General features: G+C 40.7%; 1 protein-coding gene across 1 annotated transcript; it reads left to right on the plus strand.

The window, feature by feature from the left end:
• The first annotated feature begins 652 nt into the window (after nucleotides 1-652).
• On the plus strand, nucleotides 653-26,889 carry LOC145407097 (phosphatidylinositol 4,5-bisphosphate 3-kinase catalytic subunit alpha isoform-like). Its single transcript, XM_080278120.1, has 2 exons — nucleotides 653-806; nucleotides 25,394-26,889. Exons 1-2 carry the CDS (start codon nucleotides 653-655, stop codon nucleotides 26,887-26,889), a joined length of 1,650 nt encoding a protein of 549 aa, XP_080134246.1.
• Nucleotides 26,890-27,622: the final 733 nt, after the last annotated feature.

Here is a 27,622-nt window from a genome sequence, read left to right on the forward strand (position 1 = left end):
CAATTAAAGGAATTCCTTCTGGGCCTGGAGCTTTGTTGGTAAGTATATTGTCTATGATGGATTTTACACATCTTGTTTGTATTTTAAGTGGAACAGTTTCTGGAGAGTCAAGTTTTAGTATTGGGACATTCTGGCTGCCTTCCTCTATGGTAGAATTCTGGCAAACGTACTGACAAGGATATCTGCTTTCCCACGCGGGTCATTTGTGATGTCACCATCTGAAGATTTTAGTCGGGAAATGGATGATGACTTATTAAAATTATTATTGAAAGAATTGAAATTTTGGGATGGAGACTCACATAGTCTCCAGTTTGGACATAGGCTGTGAAGTTGACCTCCAACGTCATTTGAGATCATCAGTCAGAGGTTATTTGAGGTCACCGGTAATATTAAACAAGTGCACACAAATACTGTGTTAGTCTGCAAAAGCTGAAATAGGAAGTTCTTGGACCCCTTATAATCCATCTTCAAAAGCATAAGAGGTACATGGTCTTTCTGGAGCAGAAAGAAAGATTGGAGTAGAACAAATAGGATTAGAATATTCGCCTTTTTGGCCTGGACAACGCCGGTACGCCTGCTATATATATATATATATATATATATATATATATATATATATATATATATATATATATATATATAGGCCGGATAAATGGGGAGGGTTGCGTCATGGAAGGGCATCCGGCGTAAAACCCTAGCCAACTCAATAGGCGGAGCACAAAATGAAACTTCATACCGGATCGGTCGTGGCCCGGGTCACCAACGACCGCCACCGATGCTGTTGTCCAACAGGGGGCCGGTGGAAAGTATGCGACTGTTGGATAAAGGAAGGAGAGGAGGTTCTAGACAACTAACGACTATACCTGAGGACATTTAGTACATCAGGTTCCCGTTCTATTGTCATGTCAGTTATAATACCAGAAACAGACTTCTGAAAACACTGAACCATATCTGCTCTCATATCTTGTTTAGGTTTGTCTTTGAGAACAGTTCTGCTGTTGGTTCATTTTCACAATGTAGGATAATATACCAGTGCCACTGTGTTCAAACATTGAATATTTGTTCAACTGTTTTAGATGTAGAGTTGTGTTCAGGAGAAACGATACACGTCTACTCGTTTAGTGTATTATGGTGTCCATTGGTGGTAAGATTTGGTACTAATGCCCTCACTTACTGGCGTATTGATGACCAGTGCACCAGGCAGTAAGTGAAACGGTTCAATATCTCACCAATTGTAGACTTTACAGTAAACAATATGAGCAGATGTGTATTGTTTCTCTTGAACGTAACTGTACAGCTATATACATTGGGAGTTCAATTAAGAACCTACAAATTCGGCCTGTCCGAACACAAGGGCCTGTCTCACAGAATGTCCTTGCCATAGGCAAGTATAACCATGTCAGATATCAGGAATCGTTGTTTTGGCATGGGATATATTTCCAATACGGATGATTTCAATATTTTACGTAGCTGCAATGACAGAATGGAACTGGAAATTTTATAGTCTTTGTGCATCTATTAATCTAAACCTTCATTACACAAATATGATTTATTACAAAAGCAATGCACCTTCTTATTATAATCCATTGTTCCTTGGTTTCGAAGTAGTGTACTGATGATACTTAGCCTCATGAATCTTTACATTCTTTTTAAACTAGCAGACTGATGATTCAGAATTAATTGGAATACACCAAGAATGTATTTAAGAGTGAAATCTCTGATAAAGCTGGCTAAAAGAAATCAAGAAACCAAGGTGACATCACGATGCAAAATCAGTTCCTAAAGGTCTTCAGCCACGTAAGAAGTAAGAAACCTATCAAACGTATTGGGCAAGTTATGGACCAATCAGCTGTAATGCTAATCTCAGATTTGGATATTTTATCTCCGCCAAGGAGGTTATGCTTTCACCCCAGTCCGTTTGTTTGTTTGTTGGTTGGTTGGTTTCTGAGCAAGATTACACAGAAACTACTGTACAGATTTCCACGAAACTTGGTGGAAGAATGGGCCTTGTCCCAGAATAGACTCATTAAATTTTGGTGCGGAACTGGATAAAGGTGCGGATCCAGGATTTTTTTTATTCACTTTCTTTAACATTGCGAGATAGGGCGTTTTTCGGCATTTTCGTAAATTTTTCAGTGAATATTACATGGATGTTGATGGAGGAGGTATGCTCTCTACTGAATCCCATACTAGTTTAAATAATTATTTTACTTTGGTCTTTATGTCGGAAGATGCTAATGACATGGCGGAACAGTACTAGCCCTTGCGAGTGAAGATTCCTTCATCCTCAGATGTGCACCTAGAAGGTGACAAGATGAATCGGTAAACTAAATGTTTAAAATTATCCTGTTCAGATAAAATCCTTCCAAGAGTTCTTAAAGGGATATATATCAATGTAGCTACTTTACGTGCAGAAATTTTCAAGTCTCTGCAAACAGGGTAAATGCCAGAAGACTGGAAGCTAGCAGGTGTGACCTCAGTCTCTAAGCAAGGGGATAAAGAGTCATAAGAAATACTATCCAGTTTGACCTCAGTTATAGTAAAATGTTAGTAGGAATAGAGGATAAAGTGTTTCTGGAGAAATATTTTCCAGTTTTTCTGACATCCATCAAAGTTAAATGTTACAAGGAATAATTGTAGACAGGAAAATCAAACACATGGAAAATTCGATACTTGATTATGAATTCCAAGCATGGGTTCAGACAAAGTAGATCATACATGACCAATTTGATGGATAGTCTTTTTCACAAAATGTTTAGCAAGCATGACAAGAATAAAGCAGTGCACATCATAGTGTAGTGGTACTCTGTTTTTAGGGTGGCTCTACATCGAGTGGCAAGCCAAGTGATTTCCTGTAAACCAGGAAAGCATTTACAACGCTGGATGGTAACCTTATAACCAACCGACATGTGTTCCCTACGTGACAGCAAGTGGGTTGGCGAAGGGTTAGTGCCCCTCCCCAGAAAACAACTAACTAAAAATATGAACAAGAAGCCTCGGACCAGGGCTGACCAAAAGATGACGACTCAGGACCGAACAAAGGACATGATACGGATGGCGACGTGGAATGTAAGGGATGCAAATGATGAGGTGAAAGAGAGAGAGAGATTGTCCAGGTACTTGAGGGTGCGAAAGTGGATGTATGTGGATTAACTGAAACAAAATGGAGAGGAGACAGTGTGAAAGAATGGGAGTATGGATGGGGTATATGTGCAGGAGTAGGTGAGAATGAGAGGGCATAAGAAGGAGTGTGTATTGTTGTGAGTAACAGATGGAAGGAGAATATAAGAGAGTATGGATCAGTTGGCTCAAGGATTGTGTAGGTAAGATTGAAAGTTGGACTACAAATGTGGGCGATTGTGTGTGTGTATGCGCCAACACAAGATCGGGCAAGCAGAGTGAGAGAAGAGTTCTGGACAAATATGGAAGTGTGCATGGAAAAGTTTGAAAGGAACGAGAGAGCTTTTTTTGATTGGTGATATGAATGGTAAAGTAGGGAATGTGAAGGTGGATGGAGTAGTTGGTGAATGGGATGTCCCTGCTGAGATAGATGTTAATGGCAGTGCTTTAAAGGACATTTGTGCCGGGGGGGGGGGATAGCTAATACCCTCTTCAGGCACAAAATGATCCACAGGTATTCATGGCAGGTGATGAGAAGGAAGGCAATGATTGATTATGTGTGTGTGGATGAAAGGGTGCGAAAATGTGTAACGGATGCAAGAGCATATAGATGGCGAGGGAGTGGACTTTCTGGTCACCACTTTGTGGTAGTCAGAATCAAGGTTCAAGTAAAATGGAGAAATAGAAGAATGGGAGGAAGGAGTAGATGCAAGGAGAGTGGAAAGGTTACAAAAGGATGAGAAAAAGGCAGAGTATAAGAGAGAAGTGGTGGAACGATTGGGTATATATGAAATGGAGCAGATGGGGGACGTGGAAGGTGTGTGCAAGATATTCACAGAAGAAATAAGTGCAGCATGTGAGGTGGTGTGTGGGGTGAAGAGAAGATGAAGGGGGGTGCAAGGGACAACATGGTGGAATGAAAAAGTGAGACAAGCTATGGCACAAAAGAAGAAAGCGTAATATAATGAATGGATGAGAAAAAGGGGCGTGGAAGAAGTTGGGAGACGGAAGAGAGAGAGATATGTAGAAAGGGAGAGAGAGGTGAAAAGATTAGTATGAAAGAGTAAGAAAGGAGTGGTTTAGGAATTTGGAAGGAATATGAGTGTAAAGAGGAGGGAATGTAAGAAAATGTTCTGGAAAGAGGTAAAGAGAGTTAGACAGGGTGGCAATGAAGTTAGTGGGGGAGTGAAAGATCAAAATGGTAGATTACTAGTGGAGAAGGGAGAAAAATTAAGCAGATAGAGAGAAAATTTTAAAGAAATTGTTGAACATAGAGAATGAAAGTAATGCCAGTATAAGTGGCTGGGGAATGGCTGGGAGAAGGAGGGAGGTGAGAAGAAATGAGGGAATCAGTAAGATGGAAGTTGTGGAAAGCAGTGATGAAAGTCAAAATGGGGAAAGCCCCAGGAATTGATGGAGTGTGTGGTAAAATGCTGAAGCATGGGGTAGAGATAGTAGTAGTATGGATGTGGCAGATGTGCAGATTGGCCTGGGAGGAGGGTAGAGTCCCGGAGGATTGGAAGTCAGGTATAATAATTAGCTTGTACAAAGGGTAATGGGAAAAAGAAGTGTGTGGTAAGCATAGGGGCATTTGTCTTCTTAGTGTAATGGGAAAAGTGTATGGTAGGATATGTATTGACAATGTTAGGGAAATAACAGAGGAATTGGTTGGAAAAGAACAGGGAGGCTTTTGGAAGGGAAGAGGTTGTGTAGATCAAATATTCGTTCTTAGATCTTTAGTGGAAAAGTTTCTAGAGAAGGGAAAGAAGTTGTATGCGGCCTTCATGGATTTCGAGAAAGCATAGGACAGGGTGGATAGACAAGGGTTGTGGAAAGCATTAAGAATATATGGAGTAGATGGGAAGTTGTTGAATGCTGTGAAGAGTATGTTTGATGGTGCTAAGGCTGCAGTGCGTGTGGATAGTGAGCTAAGCGAATTTTTCTGTTTGAAGGTTGGGTTGAAATACGAATGTGTCATGTCTCCATGGTTGTTCAGTCTGTATATGGATGGGGTTATAAAAGAGATACAGGGTAGGGTAATGGATGTTGGAGTGGCCCTGGTGAGAGAGGGCAGTGTTTGTAAACTCCCTGTGCTTTTGTTTGCAGATGATACCGTGTTGTTAAGTGAAGACGAAGAGGAGCTGCAAGGCTTGGTGCATGAGTTTGGGAGAGTGTGCATGAAACGGAATCTAATGGTGAATGTAGGAAAGAGTAAAGTTATGGTCTTCGAGAGAAATGAAGCCAGTGAATGTACAGTGAGGTTGAATTATGAGGAAATGGAAAATGTGAGTACGTTTAAGTACTTGAGTAGTGTGATGAGTAAGGATGGAAGTTTGGAGGGTAAAGTGCTTGAAAGGATACAATGAGGAAGAAAGGTTGCTGGTTCCTTGAATGCAGTGATAAGAAACATGGAAATGAGCATGGAAGTGAAAAGTTATATGACAGTATTGTGATACCAACTCTAACATTTGAAAGTATAGCTTGGACGTTGCTGGAGGGACACAAGTCAAGAGTGAGAGCAGTGGAAATGAGTTATTTGAAAGGAGCCTGTGGAGTCACATGGAGAGACAGACTGACAAATGACGAAGTGAAGGAGCATTATGGTGTGGATGTGGATGTGATAGGAAGCGTTAGGAGAAACAAACTGAGGTGGTTTGGCCATGTGGAGAGGATGGAGAGTGAGAAACTGACGAGGAGAGTGTATGTGAGTGAGGTGGAGGGGGAGAGAGGCAGGGGAAGGCCAAGGATGAAATGGAGGGATGGAGTGGAATGGTATATGAGAGAGGGGGGGGGGGTTGAATTGGGAGCAGGGCAGGGAAATGGCGGGGGACAGAGCGAAGTGGAGGCGATTTGTTTGTGGCCCCCCCGTATGGGATTAAGGCATCTGGCAATAGATAGATAGACATCTTTTATTAAGACTTTCAAAAGGCACTCAAGAAAGTGCCCAACCTATGACTACTGTCAAAAGTGTAAATACTCAGGATAGAAAAGTGGCTAACGGATAGAGAACAGCAAGTAGTGGCCAATGGACTTTCTTTTGATTGAGATTCAGTAAGTTCTGGAGTTCCACAAAGGTCAGTCCTTGGTCACTTCCTGTTCATCATTTATATCACGGACACAGATATTGGTCTGTTCAGTATGATCTTAGTGTTTACAGACAACAGTAAATTTGGAGAAATTATGAGCAGTCTTGATAGGTTTAGAAACTCTAAGCACATTTGTTTAGGCTAGGGGAATGGTCTGACATATGTCAAACGCATTTCGTCTTGGAAAAATGCAAAGTGATGCATGTTAGCTATGCAAATGCCGGGACAGACTAGTCACTTTTGGGGATAACCATTATGATGACTAATTTTGAGAGGACTTACAGTTGGTGTACTGATAATTATCAGTATGCTCGGTTATTAATTATGATTAATAACCGGGCATGTTCCAAATTCATGGAGATAGAGAAAAAGTCACAGATATTGCTAGGATACATTCAAAGGCAATAGCCTAGGAATAAAGAGATTGTTCTTACACTTGATCGCTCCATAATATGGCCGATTCTGGAGTATGCTGTGCAGTTCTGGTCACCTTTTCTTAGGAAAGACAAAGAATTAATTGAAAGAGTAAGTTAGAGCTGAAAAAACTTACTCCATCCATCAGGAGAACGAAATATCAAGATCGCCCAAGGGTTCTGGGATTGTTTTCATTAGAGACTCATAGATTACTGGATCATCTCACTGAAGTCTTTAAAATACTGAAAAGGTCTGACAGTCCTGACTAAATAAAGTTGCTTCGTCTCAGCACTAACTCAATATGCAACCACAGTTAGAAGCTGGAAATTAAAAGACTCAACATCAGCATATGTGAAAACTTTTTCGTGCACATCTTCTCCACCTGGAGCAAACTCCCCATGGATGTTAACAGTGCTACAGCCCAGCAGTTTAAAATAAACTTCATTTGGATGTTATTCACACTAGAATGATTGCGAACTTGATATGTATTCCTAAGCAAATACCAAGTATCTCAGTGGTATGGACTTCAAGGTGTTTGAGATACAATATTTTCCTTGTAACTCTCTCTCTCTCTCTCTCTCTCTCTCTCTCTCTCTCTCTCTCTCTCTCTCTCTCTCTCTCTCATACCACACCTTAACTATCCATTTAACAGTTTAATGACTCGGCCTGCATTTATATACCTGGGCGCTCTCTCACTGATGCCTATGCTGAAGGGAGACTTGAAGAGGAGGAGAGGAAGGAGAATTGACAAGGAGAGGAGGCAGAGGTTGGGGAGAGGGAAAGAGGAAGAGAGAATAAGAGAAGAAGGAATGTCAACTGTGGAAAATAAAGTGAAGAGATTGCGAGTGTGAGAAAACAAAGTAGCCAGGGAATATTGTGGACTTGACGGACTAACGAACATGAGAGACAGACAGACAGACAGACAGACAGACAGACAGATAGACAGACAGAGACAGAGACAGACAGACAGACAGAGAAAGACAGACAGACAGAGACAGACAGGGGGAGAGAGAACTGTAGGACGGAGAATATGAGTGGAGAGTGGGAAGTGGCTGTGACTGAAGAGAAGGGGAGCGGACAGGAAGGGTTGTAATAGTCGCTATTAATAGCCTGGGAACTTTCCGCTCTGTGTTATTGTTGAGTATATCATATCATCACAGGAACCTTAGAATTATTCATTTTGCTTATACTTAACTGACGTCAACCTCCTTCCAAGAAAATACTAATGATGGTGGCGATGTTGTTATTATTTGTTGGAGATAGAAATGATAATGATAAAAAGTATACCACAGACTTACTACTTGTGGCAGCGGTAACTTGCTATAACCGGCGGTGGTGGCGACCACCATCCACTCACTTGATGTAATGCTGCCTATTACTTCCATTACATTTATATCATTCTTTTGTGTCTACCCTCCTCTCTTCCGATTTCTGAATTTACTAACTTTCTTTCCATTTCAGGTGACCCTACACTGTGCGACAAGCTTAATGTCGTTCTGTTACCCAGGAAACCATTTACAACGCTGAGTGGTAACATATACCTAAATAACAAGGTGATGTGGACTCTACTTATGTGCCCCTGTTAACAGGGAGGAGAAACACAAATGCGGCGTCCATTCAGGAATCAATCCTCCACATTGTTCCAGGTGTCTCATTGTGATGAGGTGCTGTTCATTCAAGGGAACATGGGTTCACTGCAAGGGACGACCCTGCAGGGGCGCTGGATTGCCTGTGGTTGATAGGCCTGCTAGGTCAGAAAGTCCAGGGTTGCTGAAAAACATACACAAATTTCAGCTTGTGGTAGCAGTACCTTACATCATTTGGCTTCTAACATTTTTACTGAGTTTGTTGAGATTCATTTCGTGCCCTACCCCCACTATCTCTCTACACCAAAACATATACATTGGATAAACAACCATCTGTCCTCTGTTTCTCTATCTGTCCAAGAAATTCGGTAGTACTCCGAATTACTAACCTATATATTGTACAGTATATAAAAGTCCCGCATTGTGTGTTTGTTTATTTGTTTGGCCTTCAGTCACACCAAAACTATGGTCTAGAGACCCTCAAACCTTTATATATTCTGAATCAGGGTGACCCAAGGATGGCTTTAGCGGGGTCAAAATTCCGACCTGGGTCATTCGAGGCCATCGATGGAGTGTTCGCCTTTTTGACCTGGCCAAAGCCGAGTCTCCCTGCAGCCCAAATTTTGGCATGGAGACTCACATCACCTCCAGTTCGGGCACAGGTTATGTGAGGTTGAGCTCTGAGGTCAATTGAGGTCACCGGTAATATTAAACAAGTAAGCACAAATACTATGCGTTAGTCTGCGAAAGCTGAAATAGAAAGTTCCTGGGCCTCTTATAATCACTGTTCAAAACCATAAGACGTACATGGTCTTTCTGGAGTAGAAAGAAAGCTTGAACTAGAACAAATAGGTTTAGAGTGTTCTCCTTTTTGGCCCGGCAACGCCGGGTTCCCCTGCTAGTTGTTTATATATTTATACTGTTTGAGTTAATTTTTAAATAGTATTATTTCATTTCCATATCTGTACCATTCTACTGAGTATTTTGCCTCTAACTCTGACGGCAATCTATCTGTCTCTAAGTCCATAGATATACAGTATCTATCTACAGTAAACCTATCTAAACAAATATCTATAAAATTCGCTTTCCCAAGCTCAATAAAACTGAGCTAACAATCCAGCAGCAACGTATTTATCATTATGAAAACCACATGAATAAATTAGGGACTGAGAATCCTACAACAGTCAAGTAGCCTCATGTCAATAAAAATTTATTCCTTCTAAAATACTAAAGAAAGACGCATGAAAGGTAGTTTCTTCGCAATAATACTGTAAGTTTACTATCAAACTAAAATATGTAATATAAATAGATATATGTAAATGATCAAAGGAAGCAAAAGTTATGGAAGATCAAGATGGAGAATATACATGGAACATTTATAAGACAGATTCGTCTGAAACTCGGGAAGAAAATATTTGAATATGGTTTTACTAATTTCCAGTCGGACTCTGGATGCAGAGAGAAAGTATAAAGTTCCATTCTGAGGTGGATGTTTCCTCAGAGTTTTTACCTCCTGTCACTAAAACGTCCAACTCCGGGAGGTATAGGTGACCATCATCCACTCGCTTATTGTGGCGTTGCCTACATTTTAGGGGATGCCACCCTGAATGACAAGCCTGATGGTTTCCTGTCTTATTATGAAGCTCTTCACAACTGGGCGGTAACCATATAACGGAATTTTAAAGTGTAAGCCTCTGTCCCTTGGGTATGTGGGAAAAGTTGAGCAGTAAGTTGCCAAGCAATTTTCTCCTCATATATCTAATGCGGATGAGTATGAATCCCTGAATCGTCCCAGTTGTGCTTGTTACTCCTTGTTTTTGACTGACTGAAAATCACACTTAGCTTCCTTGGATACCCATAAACAAGGACAATTAGATAGAGGATCTGTTCATTTCCTTCGTCCCCTCGCCACTGGGATGCCTTCTTTTCTTTCAAAAGTGAGAAACAGGCAAAGGTAAAGTGCAGTGTCAAAAATCTGTGCCCTCCCCACCTGGTCTAAATAAAGTGTTCAATGAGCAGTGGTCGTAATAAGGAATTAAATGTAACTGCCCTTCAACTTTGGCAATAATTTAGAATAAACAGAGCATCCTTGTGGCTAACACTGTGTTTGACAGTCCCCAATCCGTTCGATCCTTTCTCTAAATATTACTGTTCTGAATGTAGGTGAGTGGCCATTAATCTAGCATCCCACGACCTCCAACGTCAAATTGCACATATACAGTAAAAAAAAAAAAAAAAAAAAAAAAGTCTGAAGTTCCAACGACAAATTGCACATATATAGTAATAAACAAAAGTCTGGGTTGGCTTGATATTTTTTAAAATGCGGATGGACTACACCGAAACAGTTATTAGATTTCTCTTTCTCTTCTCCTGTCTGTTGTCCATTTTTTGTCCCAGCTATTACTTTAACGCGAGTGTGGTTTTTACCCAGTGTAAAAACTGTGATAGTTATGCACTGAGTAAAATTTGGAGAATGCAACACAGATCCATGCATTTTCTGCCTGCTTTCTTGTGCCGACCAGTGCCTATTGTGAATAATTATACTCATGATTTCTTCCGTGTCATGCCTCTCCACAGAACACCGCAGAAATATAATTTCTCCCACACATCCTTCCCTCCACTCTTCCACATTTTCTGTTCTTTTCCTGCTCTTTCGTTCACGCTGTCTTCAGTACTACTGACATATTACCTGAGGCGGGGAGTATCTGTTTTAGTTTTCTACTTTACTTCATATACTTTCTGTATATCATCTTATAGTTAATGTGTCTGAGTATTCAGTAAAGTCAGTAGGTAAATAACACTACTCGAAAAAATTTTCAGTTCAGAGATAAAAATTTGTATCCAAAGGCAACAACGTGTCGCCGAATATAAATATGATGTTCATTTTGCTCTAGCATGTACAATCTTTTTGAACTTACTACCCTCATACACATCCCTATAGTACAGTGATCCTTCTTCTCATCGCTCTATTCGAGCTGTTTATACATCTTTATTAATATGTAGTGTATAATATCCAACCTATATATTGCCAGTTGTCTGTATCAATAAGTCTATGTAAATTCATTATGTTTAATATAACTCATTTCAGATTTATAGGCTGACAATGCCTAGTGAATGTCTGAATGATCCTAAAGCTTTCTATTATATATGTGAAGTTTCACTCCAAAGAAGGAGAAACGGAAGAGCATGTCCCTCGTAAAGACACCTTATCTACATTATTTTGCCATTAATACTAGCGACCAAGGGAAACGATTAACGCCCCATTTCTGCTATGTGACTTGTTCCAACTCTCTTCGTTAATGGGTAGCAGGAAGAAAAACAGGGATGCCTTTCGTAGTTCCCATTGTGTGGAGAGAATCTAGTGTCCACACAACAGATTGCTACTTTTGCATGACAAAAGTTGTGGGATTATCTTCAAAAAACAGCACTGCTTATCCACGTTTTCAGTCATATGGAAGACCTTCCCATTCAAGGCCACCAGCAAATTAATGTGTACTCCAGATTTCAGGATGAGGATGTGGAGAGGCATCTGGAGCAACTGCCCTCGATTCTAACTTCGAATGTCCGCAGTCTGGCAAAAGTACTCCATTTATTCACTCAAGGCAACCTTAACGATCTTGTACGTGACCTATATTCATCAAAACAGCAGTCAAAACTGCTGGCTTCGAGACTGCTAGGAGAGAACCTGTTGCATCCAGACACAAAGGTGACGAGTTTCAGGAAGCTGCAATAAAATTTGGAGCGTTTTTCCAGGTCAGACGGAGGAGTATGCTTCTGCAGCAATATCGCAGGTCTGTTCAAAGCCTTGGGATGGATTCATGATCCTGACGAATGGTGACTTTTTATTGACTTCACCCAGTCAGATCCACAGGTAGTTCTTCTCAACAGTGGTAATATGTTACCCAGTATACCGCTTGTTTTAGCTCCTGAAATGAAGAAAACGTATGAGTCAGTGCAAAAACTCCTCGTTTTGACTGAGTACGACGATTTTCGGTGGAAAATCTGTAGCGATTTGAAAGTAGTAGCCATGCTGCTTAGACTACAAGGTTTCACGAAATACTATTGTTTCCTGTGTTTATGTGACAGCCGTGATGTGCAGTAGCACTACACCCAGCCTGAGTGACCTCCCCGAAGTTCCTACGATGATGGTGTACACAACGTAAGGAACGAACCACTTGTCCAGGCAGAAGATATGATACTTCCGCCCCTTCACATTAAGTTAGGCTTGAAAAACTCCGTCAAAGCCTTGGACAAGACAGGTGCAGGTTTCGCACATCTAAAGAACGTCTTCCCTAAGATTAGTGATGCCAATATGAAGGAAGGCATTTTCGCTGGCCCAATAATTCGTAGCCTGATGAAAAATACTCATTTTAATGCAACCTTCGAGGCAAACGAAGTTAGGGCTTGAAGATCTCTTAAGAATATTTGAGCAGGTTTTCTGGTCAGTCAACACAGTGACGATTACGTGGAAATCGTTGAAGGGCTCTTGGTTGCGTACCATGATCTTGGATGCTGCACGTCCCTTAAAATCCATTTTCTTCACTCACATCTCGTTTTTTTATTTTTATTTTTTTCCAACAAACTTGGGTGATGTTAGTGGCGAGCAGGGTGACTACTTTCATCTGTAACGGAATAAGGATACAAGGTAGAATTTTCGCTGGTATGATGTCGGGCTAATGTTGGTTGCTGACCCGGGAAACCGATGTAGAGTACAAAAAGAAATAATGAAAAACCGTATATAGGGTACCTATAATTACAGCGAAATTTACTTACAGCGGTGGAATAAAACACTTGACTTTGTTTCTGCATACTACTTGTACATTCCAATTACTATTGCTCGATTTAAAAAATATTCCCAGCATAATTCGGCAATAGGAACATATTAATTTCTGACTAATGGAAGAAAAATTTGAAGGCTAAAGTTCAGAAAATCTATGCGTGATAGAGAAAATGTAAAAACAACATTTGTAATTAGCACCGACGTTTTACCCCAAATTACCCATTCACATTTCTGAACGAGATAAAAAGTTGAAATTTGTCGAGTAGTGTAAGATAACGTAGACTACCTCTCACTTCTTACATTGGTTCTTATGATAGTTTTATTTATACTTTTTTTCTTCACTTTCATTTATTCATATGACGAATTATTTTCCTCATGATATGAAGCCGGTGTCTTTTTCTAAAGTAATGAAAATCTAAGGCAGTGCATCTGCCGACAATGGTAGAACTGAGAGACCATGTACTGGATAAAATGCATAATGTGTGTGTGTGTGTGTGTGTGTGTGTGTGTGTGTGTGTGTGTGTGTGTGTGTGTGTGTGCGTGTGTGTGTGTGTATCCTATTAACCCCTACACCGCGGTCATGGTTTTGCTCTCCTTGCCTGTCCCGCGAGGATATTCGCGCTCCGACTGACTTTTAAAAAATATTTGCCAAAAATCAGTTATTAGTCCTAGAATATTATAATTACATATGCATATGGCACATACCTTCAACTTTCTCCTGGGATGTTTGTTGAGCCTTCGTCGAGTACCGTAGGACTTGTGTAGACTTCTGATGTTGGATAACGAATTCTCCACTTTACACTTCCCGACACCCCGTAATATGATTACCACAGCCTGATATTATCACTAGAAACACTATTCTATGATTTTCAAGTAGTTTGGAATCCATACACACACACAAAAAAAAAAAAAAAACTGTGAAAGCAATGAAAATTACGAGTGCGTACGAGCTTCCCACTTGCACTTGTTCCCCGCTGGTATTCTGTCATTTATTATTCATAAACACACTCACACTTTATATTCCTATTACTTTATTGCACTTTATATATATATATATATATATATATATATATATACAGTATATATATATATATATATATATATATATATATATATATATATATATATATATATATATATATATATATACATATATATATACAGTATATATATATAATATATATATATATATATATATATATATATATATATATATATATATATATATATACAGTATATATATATACATATATATATATATATATATATATATATATATATATATATATATATATATACAGTATATATATATATATATATATATATATATATATATATATATATATATATATATATATATATATATATATATATATATATATATATATATATATATATACAGTATATATATATATATATATATATATATATATATATATATATATATATATATATACAGTATATATATATATATATATATATATATATATATATATATATATATATATATATATATATATATATATATCTATATATAGATATAGTATTTATCCATAAGTTTCCTTCAGTAATAATAGTTTATTTTCACTCAAGGCAACTTTCTCGTTCAGTAAACTAGCGTAGAGAGCAAAGCTTTGACTGTCATTACCCCAAGTATTTGTACTCATATTCTTATATTAGTAATGACTTACATTTCTATTTTATTTACACTATGTTATACACTGTCACTTCCAGTAAATAAGGGCTCCTTTCCCTTGGAGCCAGGATGAACTTGGGACACTGAAGCACTCGTAGTTTATCACCATTTCCTCCACTGGCTCATCACACGATTCACCAGAAAGATTGTAGTCACTGTCCATCATTATCATGGATAAATTAGCCAGTTCACGCTCCACAGTAGAGTCATTTAGTCCTTTACCCCTCCCCACATGTGGTTTAGTAGGGGTAGAGGTCACAGGGCCCTCTAGAAGCGGCGGAAATGGAGGGGCGCGAGTGCTACGTGCTTTCATCTCAAGAAACAACACTGAACTAAATGACGAGGCGGATATGGGGCCGCCAAGGGTTGACAACGTCAGCGAGGTGACAGCTGCTAATTTATATGCTGTGAAATGACTGGCAGGAAATTAGGTAGTTCCAGGTGGATGTAGATATCACTTAGGCTTCTCCCTTCCTTTCTTATATATATTTTTATTACCAGAATAGTTTATACGGCATATTTCAAGGGGAAATTACCAGGGAAAATTAGCAAACAAAAGCACGTGGGGTGTTGCCAGGTGATAATTAGACAACTCCAGGTGTGTGGCACTATCAGTTACCTTATTTTTTTTTATATATTATTTTGTATAAGAATAGGGCATAGGGCTTATTTCGATGGATGAAATCAGTGGAAAATTCCGGGAAAGATTTGCTTAGTGCAGCACGGCCGAGCAGGCAAGAGGAGAGGGTAATTGAGGGGAGGTAGGGAGGAGAGTCAAGAACGGGGATAAATAGCTAAATTGTCAACAATGGATGGGAGTATAGATGACATTAGCAGTGCTGACTATTGTTGGACACCGGCAGTACTGATTGATGATACAAGCAACCACTTGCAAGCCCGGGAGAATTCATAATAACACAGAATCGCAGAAGTAACTCGGTATGATCCATTGCGCCCGAGCGTCACGAAAAGGACACCTCGCGGTTAAGGGGTTAATGATCTCATGGTCACATTTAAAATTTAACTTCTTGATCTGATTTTGTGATGCACATAATTCGAATGCACTGAAACTCATAATGAACTGAGTGAAATTACAAAAATCCAGATAATTAAAATACAGGTTCAGCCTCGAAAATGCTAACCGAAAACACCTGTCAAGTAGCAGTACAAAAATTGAAATGTAAAATACATATGAGAAGGTAAAATTTCGATCACTGGGGGATATCTGACCCACTGATCTCACACACACACACACACACACACACACACACACACACACACACACACACACACACACACACACAGAGTGAGAGAAGGAAGGGTCTAGAGAGGGTGAAATGTGGAGAATAAGGTGCTCAAAGGAGGGATGAAAACGTGTTTGAGATTTACCGTACTGATCTTATTTTACAAGAGTAGGGAAATGGTGACGAGGGAATGGAAAGAGAGAGGTGGGGAGGGAGGAGAAAAATGAGACGGGGATGGTATGATAAAGAGGTAGTCGACATGATAAAGAAAAGGGAATAGGAGGAGGAGTACAAAAAGACAAAAGTAGAAAGACGGACTAATGCACAATAGAGCAGGGGAAGGAAAAAGATGAAGTGAAAGGAGAGACGGGTATTTAGAATGATTTTGACCTCCACAGACAAACTTTGAGGATCACTTGTATGGTTGAATAAAGACCTCTATTATTTTCGCCCACTTATAACAAGGCGAGGCGATATAGTTCTATACTGTTTTACCCAGAAAAGTTTTATTTATGACAAATGACTGTACCTCATACCAAATAATCTGGCCAGGCATGTATGGCAATACTGTTCCGGCCGAGATTGTGATTGGCTGGAGGTGTTTGTTCGATTTTGTTGTTGCTTAAACCGATACTCTCTTTATTATCAGATGTGATAATGAGTCTGCAAGTGGTAGGTGGTGGCGACCATCATCCACTCACTTGATGTAGTGCTGCCTACCTCTTCCTTAGCCTTTATCATTCTTTTTCTGTGCCTGCCCTCCTCTTTTCCTATTGCTCCCACCTTTCCTGTCACTTCTTATTGAATTTCTTTCCTTTACTGGTGGCTTTACATTGAGTGATAAGCCAAATAGTTTCCTGTAAGCCAAGAAACCATTTACAACGCTGAGTGGTAACCATATAACCAAACCATACGTGCTCCCTACGTGTCAACAAGTGGGTTGGTAGAAGGTTAGTACCCCTTCCTGTATAAAAATTAACCCAAAGTCAAGTGGCCACCCCTTACGGGATTGTGGCGTCTGGCAATACATAGACAGATAGTGATACTGAGTTTGTCGACAATACAACCGTCAAAAGCAATAAGAAATCCGTTATATACATAACAACAAAGAAAATTTTCGTAGGAAGATAGAGGTATGAGTCAACAAAGTATTGCAATAGTCCAAGTCAAGGTCAGCATCCGAACAATTATTTTGTTTCCGTCAGTCTGTAATATAACAGAAAATTAAGGAAACCTGCTTAACCTAAGTGTTGGTATAACGCACATTTAAAATATAAGATTAGTCTGCACCCTTAAATCGTACCACAACTGAATAATTAAAAATTCTAATGAAACGACGAGTTCTGCAGGGAGGGAGGTTTGAAAAAATAATTTAAATGTGTTATATCAACGCTTAGATTAAGCAGGTTTCCTTAATTTTCTGTTATATTACGGACTCTCGAAAACATAATGGATTTGGTCGAATGCTGACCTTGACTTGGACTATCGCAATACTTTGTTGACTCATATCTCTATCTTCCTACGAAAATTTCATTGTTATTATGTATATGACAGATTTCTTATTGCTTTTGGCGATTGTATTGTCGACAAACTCAGTATCACATCTGACAATAAAGAGAATATCGGGTTACGCAACAACGAAATCGAACAAACGCCTCCAGCCTATCACAATCTCGGCGGGAACAGTGTTGCCATACATGCCTGGCCAGATTAATTGGTATGAGGTTTAGTCAGAATTATTTCGTAACAGAGCTGCCAGGCAAGTGCTAAACCTTGAACATAATGACGTAAGAGATACATCTTGACATCAGACACAGTATTAGCGTAAGGATTACCAATGTACTTCGTCTAAAAATCCTGAACCGTTCATGTAATGATACTGTGCTGATATCATAATGATTAGCTAGAAAGTATCACATGCCTGAGCGACCGTAGTTAGAAGCATGAACGAATATTTTCAGCTCTGTTCACAGGGTGAAATGATGATGCCTATGTCTGGGTCAGGTGTCGGTACACTGAACGCCGTCAGCCTAGTGGTTAATGGGCATGGCCGTATTCATTGCAGTACCCGACCAGTTCTGGTAACTGTAATAATAAGAATATCCCAATTACTATATTGCACACACACACACACACACACACACACACACACACACACACACAGTCCTGTACCCTTTCCTTATAACAGGTGGATTGGACGTGTAGTAAATCAGTGGATTAACGAGAGCACAAAGGCAATATTTTCTGTGTGACTGGAGTTAGGAATGGGGTAGACGGGAGGTGTGTGTGTGTGTGTGTGTGTGTGTGTGTGTGTGTGTGTGTGTGTGTGTGTGTGTGTGTGTGTGTGTGTGTGTGTGAAAAACGAAAATAACTAAATATTTTTAGGTTATTGATACAACATAATTACCGTTACGTGTATTTTTCTTTCCATCATTATTTTCACTGTCACTAACTTCATGGGCAGTAAGTCCTTTTTGCCGTAGGTTTTTCTTGACCACATAATACTTAGGTTTAGAAAATAAATGATCAACATTATACCTCGCAAAGAATACCCGAACATCTCTCATGGCTTAAGTACAACTACGTGGAAATTACACTGCAAGTATGAAGTCCACTCACTTTAGTGTCTCTTAAGACTAAGTCTGTTGATAAAACGTAAGCGTGTTAATTGAGCGAGGTGAGGCGAAGTGAAGAAACGGAGGGTGGACTGGTTAGGATTTTGAAGTAGTTGCCTGTTGCGGAGCAGAAATCATTATAAAAAGCACTAATCTACCTACGCGCGCGGGCGCGCGCTCCCGCACACACACACACACACACACACACACACACACACACACACACACACACAAAACAGTACTGTATAATCCCTCAACACACAATAAGGTGCAATGTAGGTGGATGGGGATAAAAATGGTGACTGTGGTAGATATGCCAGTGGACAGTAATGAAACATATAACCTCCTCACCTTCCTAGTTAAGTCTCCAGTATAAGATAAAACCATCTCACCTTTTCCTTCCTTTCTTTTTTGAGACTGGACAATTACTAGCTAATCACCTGCCCAGGGCTCTCATTTTTATGGTAATTACCTCAGATTAGCGTAATCACTCCTCCTTTAAGGTAATTCTAAGGTAATGGAATTTTTAAGGTAATTCTGAGGTAGTCCAAGTATCTACAAGGTAATTTTGACAATCAAATGTAGAGCCATAAATTAGGGTCAGTAATATTATGCCTTAGTAGTACCATATAAGTGGACAATATTAAATAATTGCAGTAACTGATAATTTGATAACCCTGCCTGATTTTCTTTACGTACTTCCTGTACTGCACAAATTGCCACACGGGGCCGAACGGGCCACTAGTTTTCATGGTACCAATTATTTCCTTACAAGAAAGAAATCTGTGACGGTGAATATGCAGATTTAGAGTGGAGACAGCTAGGTGTGGATTCTAGGGGAATTCCAGCAGAGAGCAGGATGCTGTAGACTTTTGCAAAAATCAGGTAAGTAAAAAGAAAACAAATGGTCAACCCTAGTACCCTAATCTAATGAAAGTGGTTGGATGTGCTTTATCTCAACCACATTCTAATGCTGCTGTTGAAAGAATTTTCAATCAGGTGCGTTTGATCAAGACAGATTTAAGAAATTCCCTTAAACTTGTTGCATGTAAGAAATGGACTTAGCAAGGCTGGAATTAATGCTCATGAGCTCTCAATGGATAAGAATCTCTGAGTTGCACTTACTGCACACAAGTTGACATCAACGCAAAAGAGAGTGAATGGCAACAGAAACTTACTGAAACGTTTAAAATGTAAAGTAATCTGCATAGTGATATTGCTAAGATTCACACCCTAATCTCTCCATATATACCAGCATATACAGAGAGAGAGAGAGAGAGAGAGAGAGAGAGAGAGAGAGAGAGAGAGAGAGCACTTCTTTAATCAAGTTCATATTTTCTTTTCCCATTATTATTTTTAAAGGCATTTCCCAAATACTTAACTTCTCTGTTCCCATTTTTCTTTAAAGATATTTCCCTTGTACTTAAATTTTGTTCCCATTTTCATTATTTACAAGGAATCTCCCATGTACTTTGAACTGAAAAAATACCCCGTACTGTCAAAGTGTAATGTGAAAAGCAGTTCCATTAAACTTATTTGTGACCTTACTGGTAGTTTTCTTTTATGCGAGGAAGAAGGAACCAAAGGCCATGAACCCGCAATAACAGTTCCCTCCAAGAGAAAACAAAATACAATAGAGAGCCAAATTCAAGATCCAGTCATTTCGAGATGCCTGGACACACTGCTTCCGAAAGACTGGAGATCATGGGCAGCAGGAAATACAGACAGAGGGAGACAGTTCCAGAGTTGACCTGTTGCATAAATGAACGACTGGGAGTAACAGTTAACTCTTGCATTAGAGAGTTGGACAGAAAAGAGATGAGAGTTTGCTGGTAGACGGGTGCTATGTGCCCGTCGTAGAGGTGGAGGAATGCATGCAGACAGTTCAGATGAGCAGTGACCATTAAAGTAGCGATAGAAAAGAGATAAAGATGCAACAGTGCAGCAAAGAGACAGAGATTGAAGGGAGTCAGTGAGAGGAGGAGTTAATGAGACGAAAATCCTTTGACTCCACCCTATTGAGAAGAGCTGTATGTGGGGAGCCTCCCCACACATGAGAGTTGTACTCCGCACAGGGGTGGATAAAACCCCTGTATAGAGTCAACAGTTGTGCAGGGGTAAAGAAAGAACGGAGTCGGCTTACCACATCCAATCTCTTGGAAGCAGATTTTATAAGAGATGTAATATGATCTTTCCAAGATAAGTCCCGAGTAAATGAAACCCCAAGCATGTTCAAGGGTGATGCAGGATTAAGCTGAATATTATTAAACATTAGTGGGTATACCTGTGGAAGATTTTGTCGGGTTGATAGGTGTAAGAACTGAGTCTTAGATGCATTAAAAACAACCAGATTATTTTTACCTCAATCAGAGATACGAGCCAAGTCAGACATTAGGTGTGCCTTAGCCTCATCCCTTGTTTGTCGAAGTAACTGCTGAGATGGACGTTGCCGGAACCGAATGGAAAGGTGAAGGGTGGAGTCATCAACGTATGAGTGGATAGGGTTTGATGTACAGCTTAGAAGGTCATTGATGAATAAAAGGAAGAGAGTTGGTGATAGGACAGAGCCCTGAGGAACACCACTGTTGATAGATCTAGGAGAAGAAAGATGGCCGGCTACAACAGCAGCTATAGAACGGCCAGAAAGGAAGCTAGCGATGAAGGCACAGATAGAAGGATAGAAACCGTATGAGGGCAGTTTGGAAATTAAAGATTTATGCCAGACTCGATTGAAAGCCTTTGGGATGTCAAGTGCAATGGCAAAGCTTTCACCAAAATCCCGAAAGCAGGATGACCAGGAGTCTGAAAGGTAGGTGAGATGATCGCCAGTGGAGCGTCCCTGACTGAACCCGTACTGACGATCAGAAAGAAGGTTGTGATAGGAAAGATGCCTTAAAATTTTTCTGTTGAGAATTGACTCAAAAACTTTTGAAATACAGGATGTTAAAGCAATTGGACGATAGTTGGAGGGTTGGGAGTGGTCACCCTTCTTTGGGACTGGCTGAATGAGAGCTATAATATCAAATAGATGATAGTCACAAAATTTAATATAAGTAGTTATAGGAAAAAAATGAGAAATGAACTAATATTCAAGTAATTGAAGGAAAAAATGACAAGTTTTCGAGTCAATTCTCAATAGAAGAATTTTAAGGCATCTTTCCTATCACCACCTTCTTTCTGATCGTCAGTACGGGTTCCGTCAGGGACGCTCCACTGGCGATCTTCTCACCTACCTTTCAGACTCCTGGTCGTCCTCCTTTCGGGACTTTGGGGAAAGCTTTGCCATTGCACTTGACATCTCAAAGGCTTTTGATCGAGTCTGGCATAAATCTTTAATTTACAAGCTGCCCTCTTACAGTTTCTATCCTTCTATCTGTGCCTTCATCGCTAGCTTCCTTTCTGGTCGTTCTGTAGCCGCTGTTGTAGACGGCCATCGTTCTTCTCCTAGATCTATCAACAGTGGTGTTCCTCAGGGCTCTGTCCTATCACCAACTCTCTTCCTTTTATTCATCAATGACCTTCTAACCTGTACATCTGACCCTATCCACTCATACGCTGATGACTCCACCCTTCACCTTTCCATTCGGTTCCCGCAACGTCCATCTCAGCAGTTACTTCAACAAACAAGGGATGAGGCTATGGCACACCTTATGTCTGACTTGGTTCGTATCTCTGACTGGGGTAAAAATAATCTTGTTTTTAATGCATCTAAGACTCAGTTCTTACAGCTATCAACCCGTCAAAATCTTCCACAGGTATACCCACTAATGTTTAATGATATTCAGCTTAATCCTGCATCATCCTTGAACATGCTTGGGGTTTCATTTACTCGGGACTTATCTTGGAAAGATCATATTACATCTCTTGTAAAATCTGCTTCCAAGAGATTGGGTGTGCTAAGCCGACTCCGTTCTTTCTTTATCCCTGCACAATTGTTGACTCTATACAGGGGTTTTATCTGTCCCTGTGTGGAGTACAACTCTCATGTGTGGGGAGGCTCCCCACATACAGCTCTTCTCAATAGGGTGGAGTCAAGGCTTTTCGTCTCATTAACTCTCCTCCTCTTACTGACTCCCTTCAACCTCTGTGTCTTCGCCGCACTGTTGCATCTTTATCTCTTTTCTATCGCTACTTTAATGGTCACTGCTCCTCTGAACTGTCTGCATGCGTTCCTCCACCTCTACGACGGGCGCGTAGCACCCGTCTAGCAGCAAACTCTCATCCCTTTTCTATCCAGCTCTCTAATGCAAGAGTTAACCGTTACTCCCAGTCGTTCATTTATGCAACAGGTCAACTCTAGAACTGTCTCCCTCTGTCTGTATTTCCTGCTGCCTATGATCTCCAGTCTTTCAAACGCAGTGTGTTCAGGCATCTTGAAATGAACGGATCTTGAATTTGGCTCTCTCTTGTATTTTGTTTTTCTCTTGGAGGGAACTGTTATTGCGGGTTCATGGCCTTTGGTTCCTTCTTCCTCACATAAAAAAAAAAGTGAATTAATATTTAAGCAGTTATAGGGGAAAAATGACAAATGGACATATATTCAATTAGTTATAGGGAAAAAAATGACAAATGAACTAATATTTAGCTGAGGTAATTATGAAGTATTTTCAGTTGAAATCTGAGGTAAAATCTTACAGTTTTACGTAATTTTCCACTTATTCTATGGTAATTTCAAAAATCCATTCTGAGAGCCCTGCACCCGTCACATCAAAACAAGGTCAGTATCATTCAATACCCCTTGCTCTTCACATACTCCAGCTAACTTGTCTGTTGTATTGATGGCTTGTCGTTCAGTCTCATAGTTCATTCACAATGACCAGGACAAAATGTTTCAAGTCATTATGTCACAAGCCAGTGCTGTTTCATGGTATGCACACTCTTACCCTCCTTCACTTTTTCCTTCCACCTCATTCTTGATCTGTAGCTCCTAATTCTCTCATCATTTTTGCATTTGTTCACATGCTGTCTGTTTGCATTCCATTTCACATTTTTTTCCATTTTCAAAAGACCTGTAAATATATATTTCAAACTCTCGATAGCATAAGCTATCTTAAAGGCTTCAACAAAAACTTTAACTCTGGTTTCTCGTAGCTGGTTTCCACTCGTGGACGTCCCTTCTCCACACATTTTACTGTTGTATTCTCCCATTATATTATTCTCTTCCATTTTATTTTCAATATTTTCGTTAACTTCTCAGTATTAACTCTCTGTACTCCCACCCTTTATTAGCATGGTTTTCTCTCTGTATTCCTCGTACTCGAAACACCTCATTACGTTACCCTTGATTCCTTATAATTATCTGCCATCTACCTAGCCTTGAAGGGTATACGAGGGCTCAGTTGTGGCCCGTCATTCACAGGGAATAGGAATGTTTAGTTGGAAAAGGCAAGAGTTTTCTTCCCGTGGTCCCCCTAGCATGGGTTGGAGAGCTGCAGAGAGTAACTCTCCACACTTATGGGAGGTGGGACCACTGAGTTCTACAGTATGGAGGGGATATCTCCGCAGCACGCATGTGACTTTGGCTACCATAGTGGAACACCTGCACTCATCGCCTCCACCATGGTAATGCAATTGGAACACTGTTGTCAGCTTGCTGTTTCTGTTTTGCTGTTGCTTACATATAGATAGCAGAAGGCCTTGTCACTATATTTCAACTGTGCAGTGGACCATGGCACTATATATTAGCTGCGCAGTGAACCATGGTACTATATTTTCCGAATTCATCGGCTGATTTCAAAAGTGCATAAACATCATCAGTACTGCACTGGGCCCCTGCCGGCGGGCACACAAACTACGCAGTGCTACTCATGAGAAAACCTCTCCATACTATAGAGCTCAGTAGGTGGGACAATGGGATGGAAGACAGACTGAAACAATGACTAGGGATTCTTCCTGGAACATACACTCCAAAACTTTCGTATAAAGTCATCAGATTATTTTAATAACTGACAAGGTTCCAGTCCCTGTTACAACCTTGTCGTGAGGGTCAATGTCAGCTGGATGGCTGCCGACTGATTCCAGCAACAGAAGGCTAAGGCGGGGCATCTTGACAGTTGGCAGTGGGTCTCACTGAAGCGCATGAGGCATGATCCATTCTGCCACACTGAGCCTCCACTGCCTTTTATATACCATTAATCCGGGGGCTATCAACACGTTGTAGTGCTATAGTGAATACATGTCGGTGTAGCCCAGATTAAATCAGCTTGTAATACAAGTCGCTGTGGCTGTTAAGCTCTAAAGCCACATCTAGCAGGAAAGTGGGTTTGGAAATTTGCCCATTCTTTACTGTGCTACACTGCAGCTACCATATGTCCAGCAGCTCACTAACAACAAACTCACCCACCTTTCCAACATACCCAGTTTCCCAGTTCCTCGATGAACAGCAAATAAATAAGGGAGGTTATTCAGTGTAACATTTAAACTACAGGTCTGCAAAATTAAAACAGTGATAAAGCATTATAATTCTGAGTACGAATTTGTCATTTCATTTATGAACACAATACAAAAATACATTTAGAATGTTTCCATCGCATTTTTTTTTTAAATAACAGAACGGAGGAAGGAAAAACAAATGAATAAAAAAAAATAATCCATTCACCAGATTACTAGTGTCCTCTGTTTTTAAAATATCTGTAACAGTTAGACTTGAACAGCTGTGGGTTGAAATTTGGAGGGAAACAACTCTGGGGAAGCGAGTTCCAGACAGACCCAGTTCGAGGAATGAAAGAATTCTGATAGGCAGAAGTTCTGCAATATGGCTAAGTGACATTTCAGTCATGAGCACCACCAGATGCCCGTGTAGCACAAGGGAAGGCATGGAGAGGTGGCACCATGGACGCAACTTCATATGAGTACGTTCCTTGACCAAGCTACTGGAGGCCCTCAAGTGGTCATCCAGGGATCATGTTAGTCAGTTATACTTGCTGCTTGAGTCATGGGGCACAGTACCAGCCAGTGTGGCACTGGAACTGCTTCAGGCCAGACACCCAGACCCCACTGTCAGAGCACATGCTGTTACGTCTCTCAGCACTCTCCCTGATGAGGATCTGGGCCAGTACCTGCTACAGTTAGTACTGATCCTGAAGCAAGAGATAGTACTGGACTCTGCACTACTGAGGTTGCTGCTCCGTCGTGCCCTGGCCAACCCATCCCTCGGTCACTACCTCTTCTGGCTTCTCAGGTCTGATGCACACAAATGGGCGTCCATGGAGCGGGCTACTGCAGTGTTGGAGGTGTACTGCCGTGGGCTGGGTCGAGGAGGGGTTCAGCGAGTGGCCCGACAAGCCCTCGCACTAGACACTCTTGCACGCATTGCACAAGATGTCAAGGATACAACAAAGGACAAGACCCAATACCTAAGAGAGCAGCTGCGAGAGTCTGAAACTCTGCGCATCCTACAACACTTTCCATCACCCTTAGTGTCAGGAGTATCCCTAGGGGCGCTGCGTGTTGGGGAGTGTCATGTGCTGGACTCGGCACGTCGACCACTACGTCTGGTGTGGCAGAACCCAGAACCCATGGCTCAGTTGTATTCTCTTACACATGGCATTATCTTCAAGAGTGGTGAAGATCTGCCGCAAGACATGCTAACCCTACAAGTCATCGAGACCTTGGCCAACCTGTGGAATTCTGAGGGCCTTGATCTTCGCATGACACCTTATGCCTGCCTGGCCACGGGGCATGAGGTGGGAGTCATAGAGATGGTGAGGGGCGCAAGGACAGTGTACAGCATTCAGCGTGGCACTCGGCTTGGTGCCATGCAGGTGGATTCGTCCCAGCTGTATAAGTGGATCAAGGACAAGAATAAGGGGCTTAGACTGGACCAGGCTGTTGACAACTTCACCCGGTCTTGTGCTGGGTACTGTGTGGCAACCTTTATCCTTGGCATCGGAGACCGCCACCCAGACAACATTATGGTCAACCAGGAGGGCATTATCTTCCACATTGACTTTGGTCACTTCCTAGGCAACTTCAAAAAGAAATTTGGTATCCCACGGGAGCGTGTTCCATTCGTCCTCACACCAGATTTCCTGTATGTCATAGCAAGAGGTGCTGACAACCCCAAGGAGAGCCAGGAGTTTATTAGGTTCCAGGAGCTCTGTGGGAAGGCATACCTGGCCCTGAGGAAGCACCACCACCTTATCGTTAACCTGTTTACTCTCGTTGTGTCAGCTGGGATGCCAGAATTACAGAGTGTGGATGATATTGAGCACCTTCGGACAACACTGGCTGTGGAGCAGAGTGATGAGGAGGCACTGAGATACTTCCAAGGCCGCTTCTGTGAGGCATATGGTGGTGCATGGACCAGCAAACTAGACTGGTTCTTTCACTCGGTGCGACATAGGTAGCAAGCATATTCCACTAATAGAAACAACAACAACAACAACTGGTTTAACCACTTCAGTAATATGACAGCATTTATATTATGCAGTGTTCTTGCTGCCTCCAGATAAGTTTCCGTTGTGTAGGGGAGAGTTCTTGTAGGAAAGAGGCTAATGAAGGCTTTATTTGAACACCAGTTTGAAAATGGGTTATTGAAGGCCATAAATAACCCCACAGGTTCAAAAAGTCTCCCATAAGTTGATTATCATGTATTAGTAACAAGAGTAAATATAAAAGACATTATACTGAAGGAGTTAAAACACCAACAGTGGAAGTATTTGCAGGTCCATAGCCTTTCCTGACATTAGAGAAGTTGATGATGAATATTAGGTTATAACAACAGTTAATAATAAAACCTTTAAAAATTTATGTATAAGTATGAAAGTACATAGTGATCTGAAAAAAGAAAAAGCTGCTCATAAAAAAATTAATAGAAGGTCATTGGAACAGCATCAGTTTCTGAACTGTGAAATTTAAAGCCTGATACTTTACAAAAATTTCTTTTAGGGGAAAAAAAAAAAAGAAGCTAGTACTATTTGTCCTGTAATTTGTTCCCATCCTTAGGTGGGATAAATGCCAAGATGATTGTAATGATAAGCAACTAGGGAACTGGTTAAAGCACAGGATAATGGGGTTGGTGGAGGATTAGTGCCCCTCCCTGTAAAACAATTAACTCTAAGCCCTTGGCCACCCCGTTTG

This window comes from Coenobita brevimanus, chromosome 72 (assembly GCF_032717465.1).
Source record: "Coenobita brevimanus isolate Jiangsu-jjx chromosome 72, ASM3271746v2, whole genome shotgun sequence".
Classification (NCBI taxonomy): domain Eukaryota; kingdom Metazoa; phylum Arthropoda; class Malacostraca; order Decapoda; family Coenobitidae; genus Coenobita; species Coenobita brevimanus.

Bases quoted from the DNA above. Each gene is read 5' to 3' on its own strand.
- LOC145407097 (XM_080278120.1), top strand. From the start codon at position 653: ATGGGGAGGGTTGCGTCATGGAAGGGCATCCGGCGTAAAACCCTAGCC. The intron at 807-25,393 runs GTATGCGACTGT...ACTTCATATGAG, and splicing joins CAACAGGGGGCCGGTGGAAA to TACGTTCCTTGACCAAGCTA.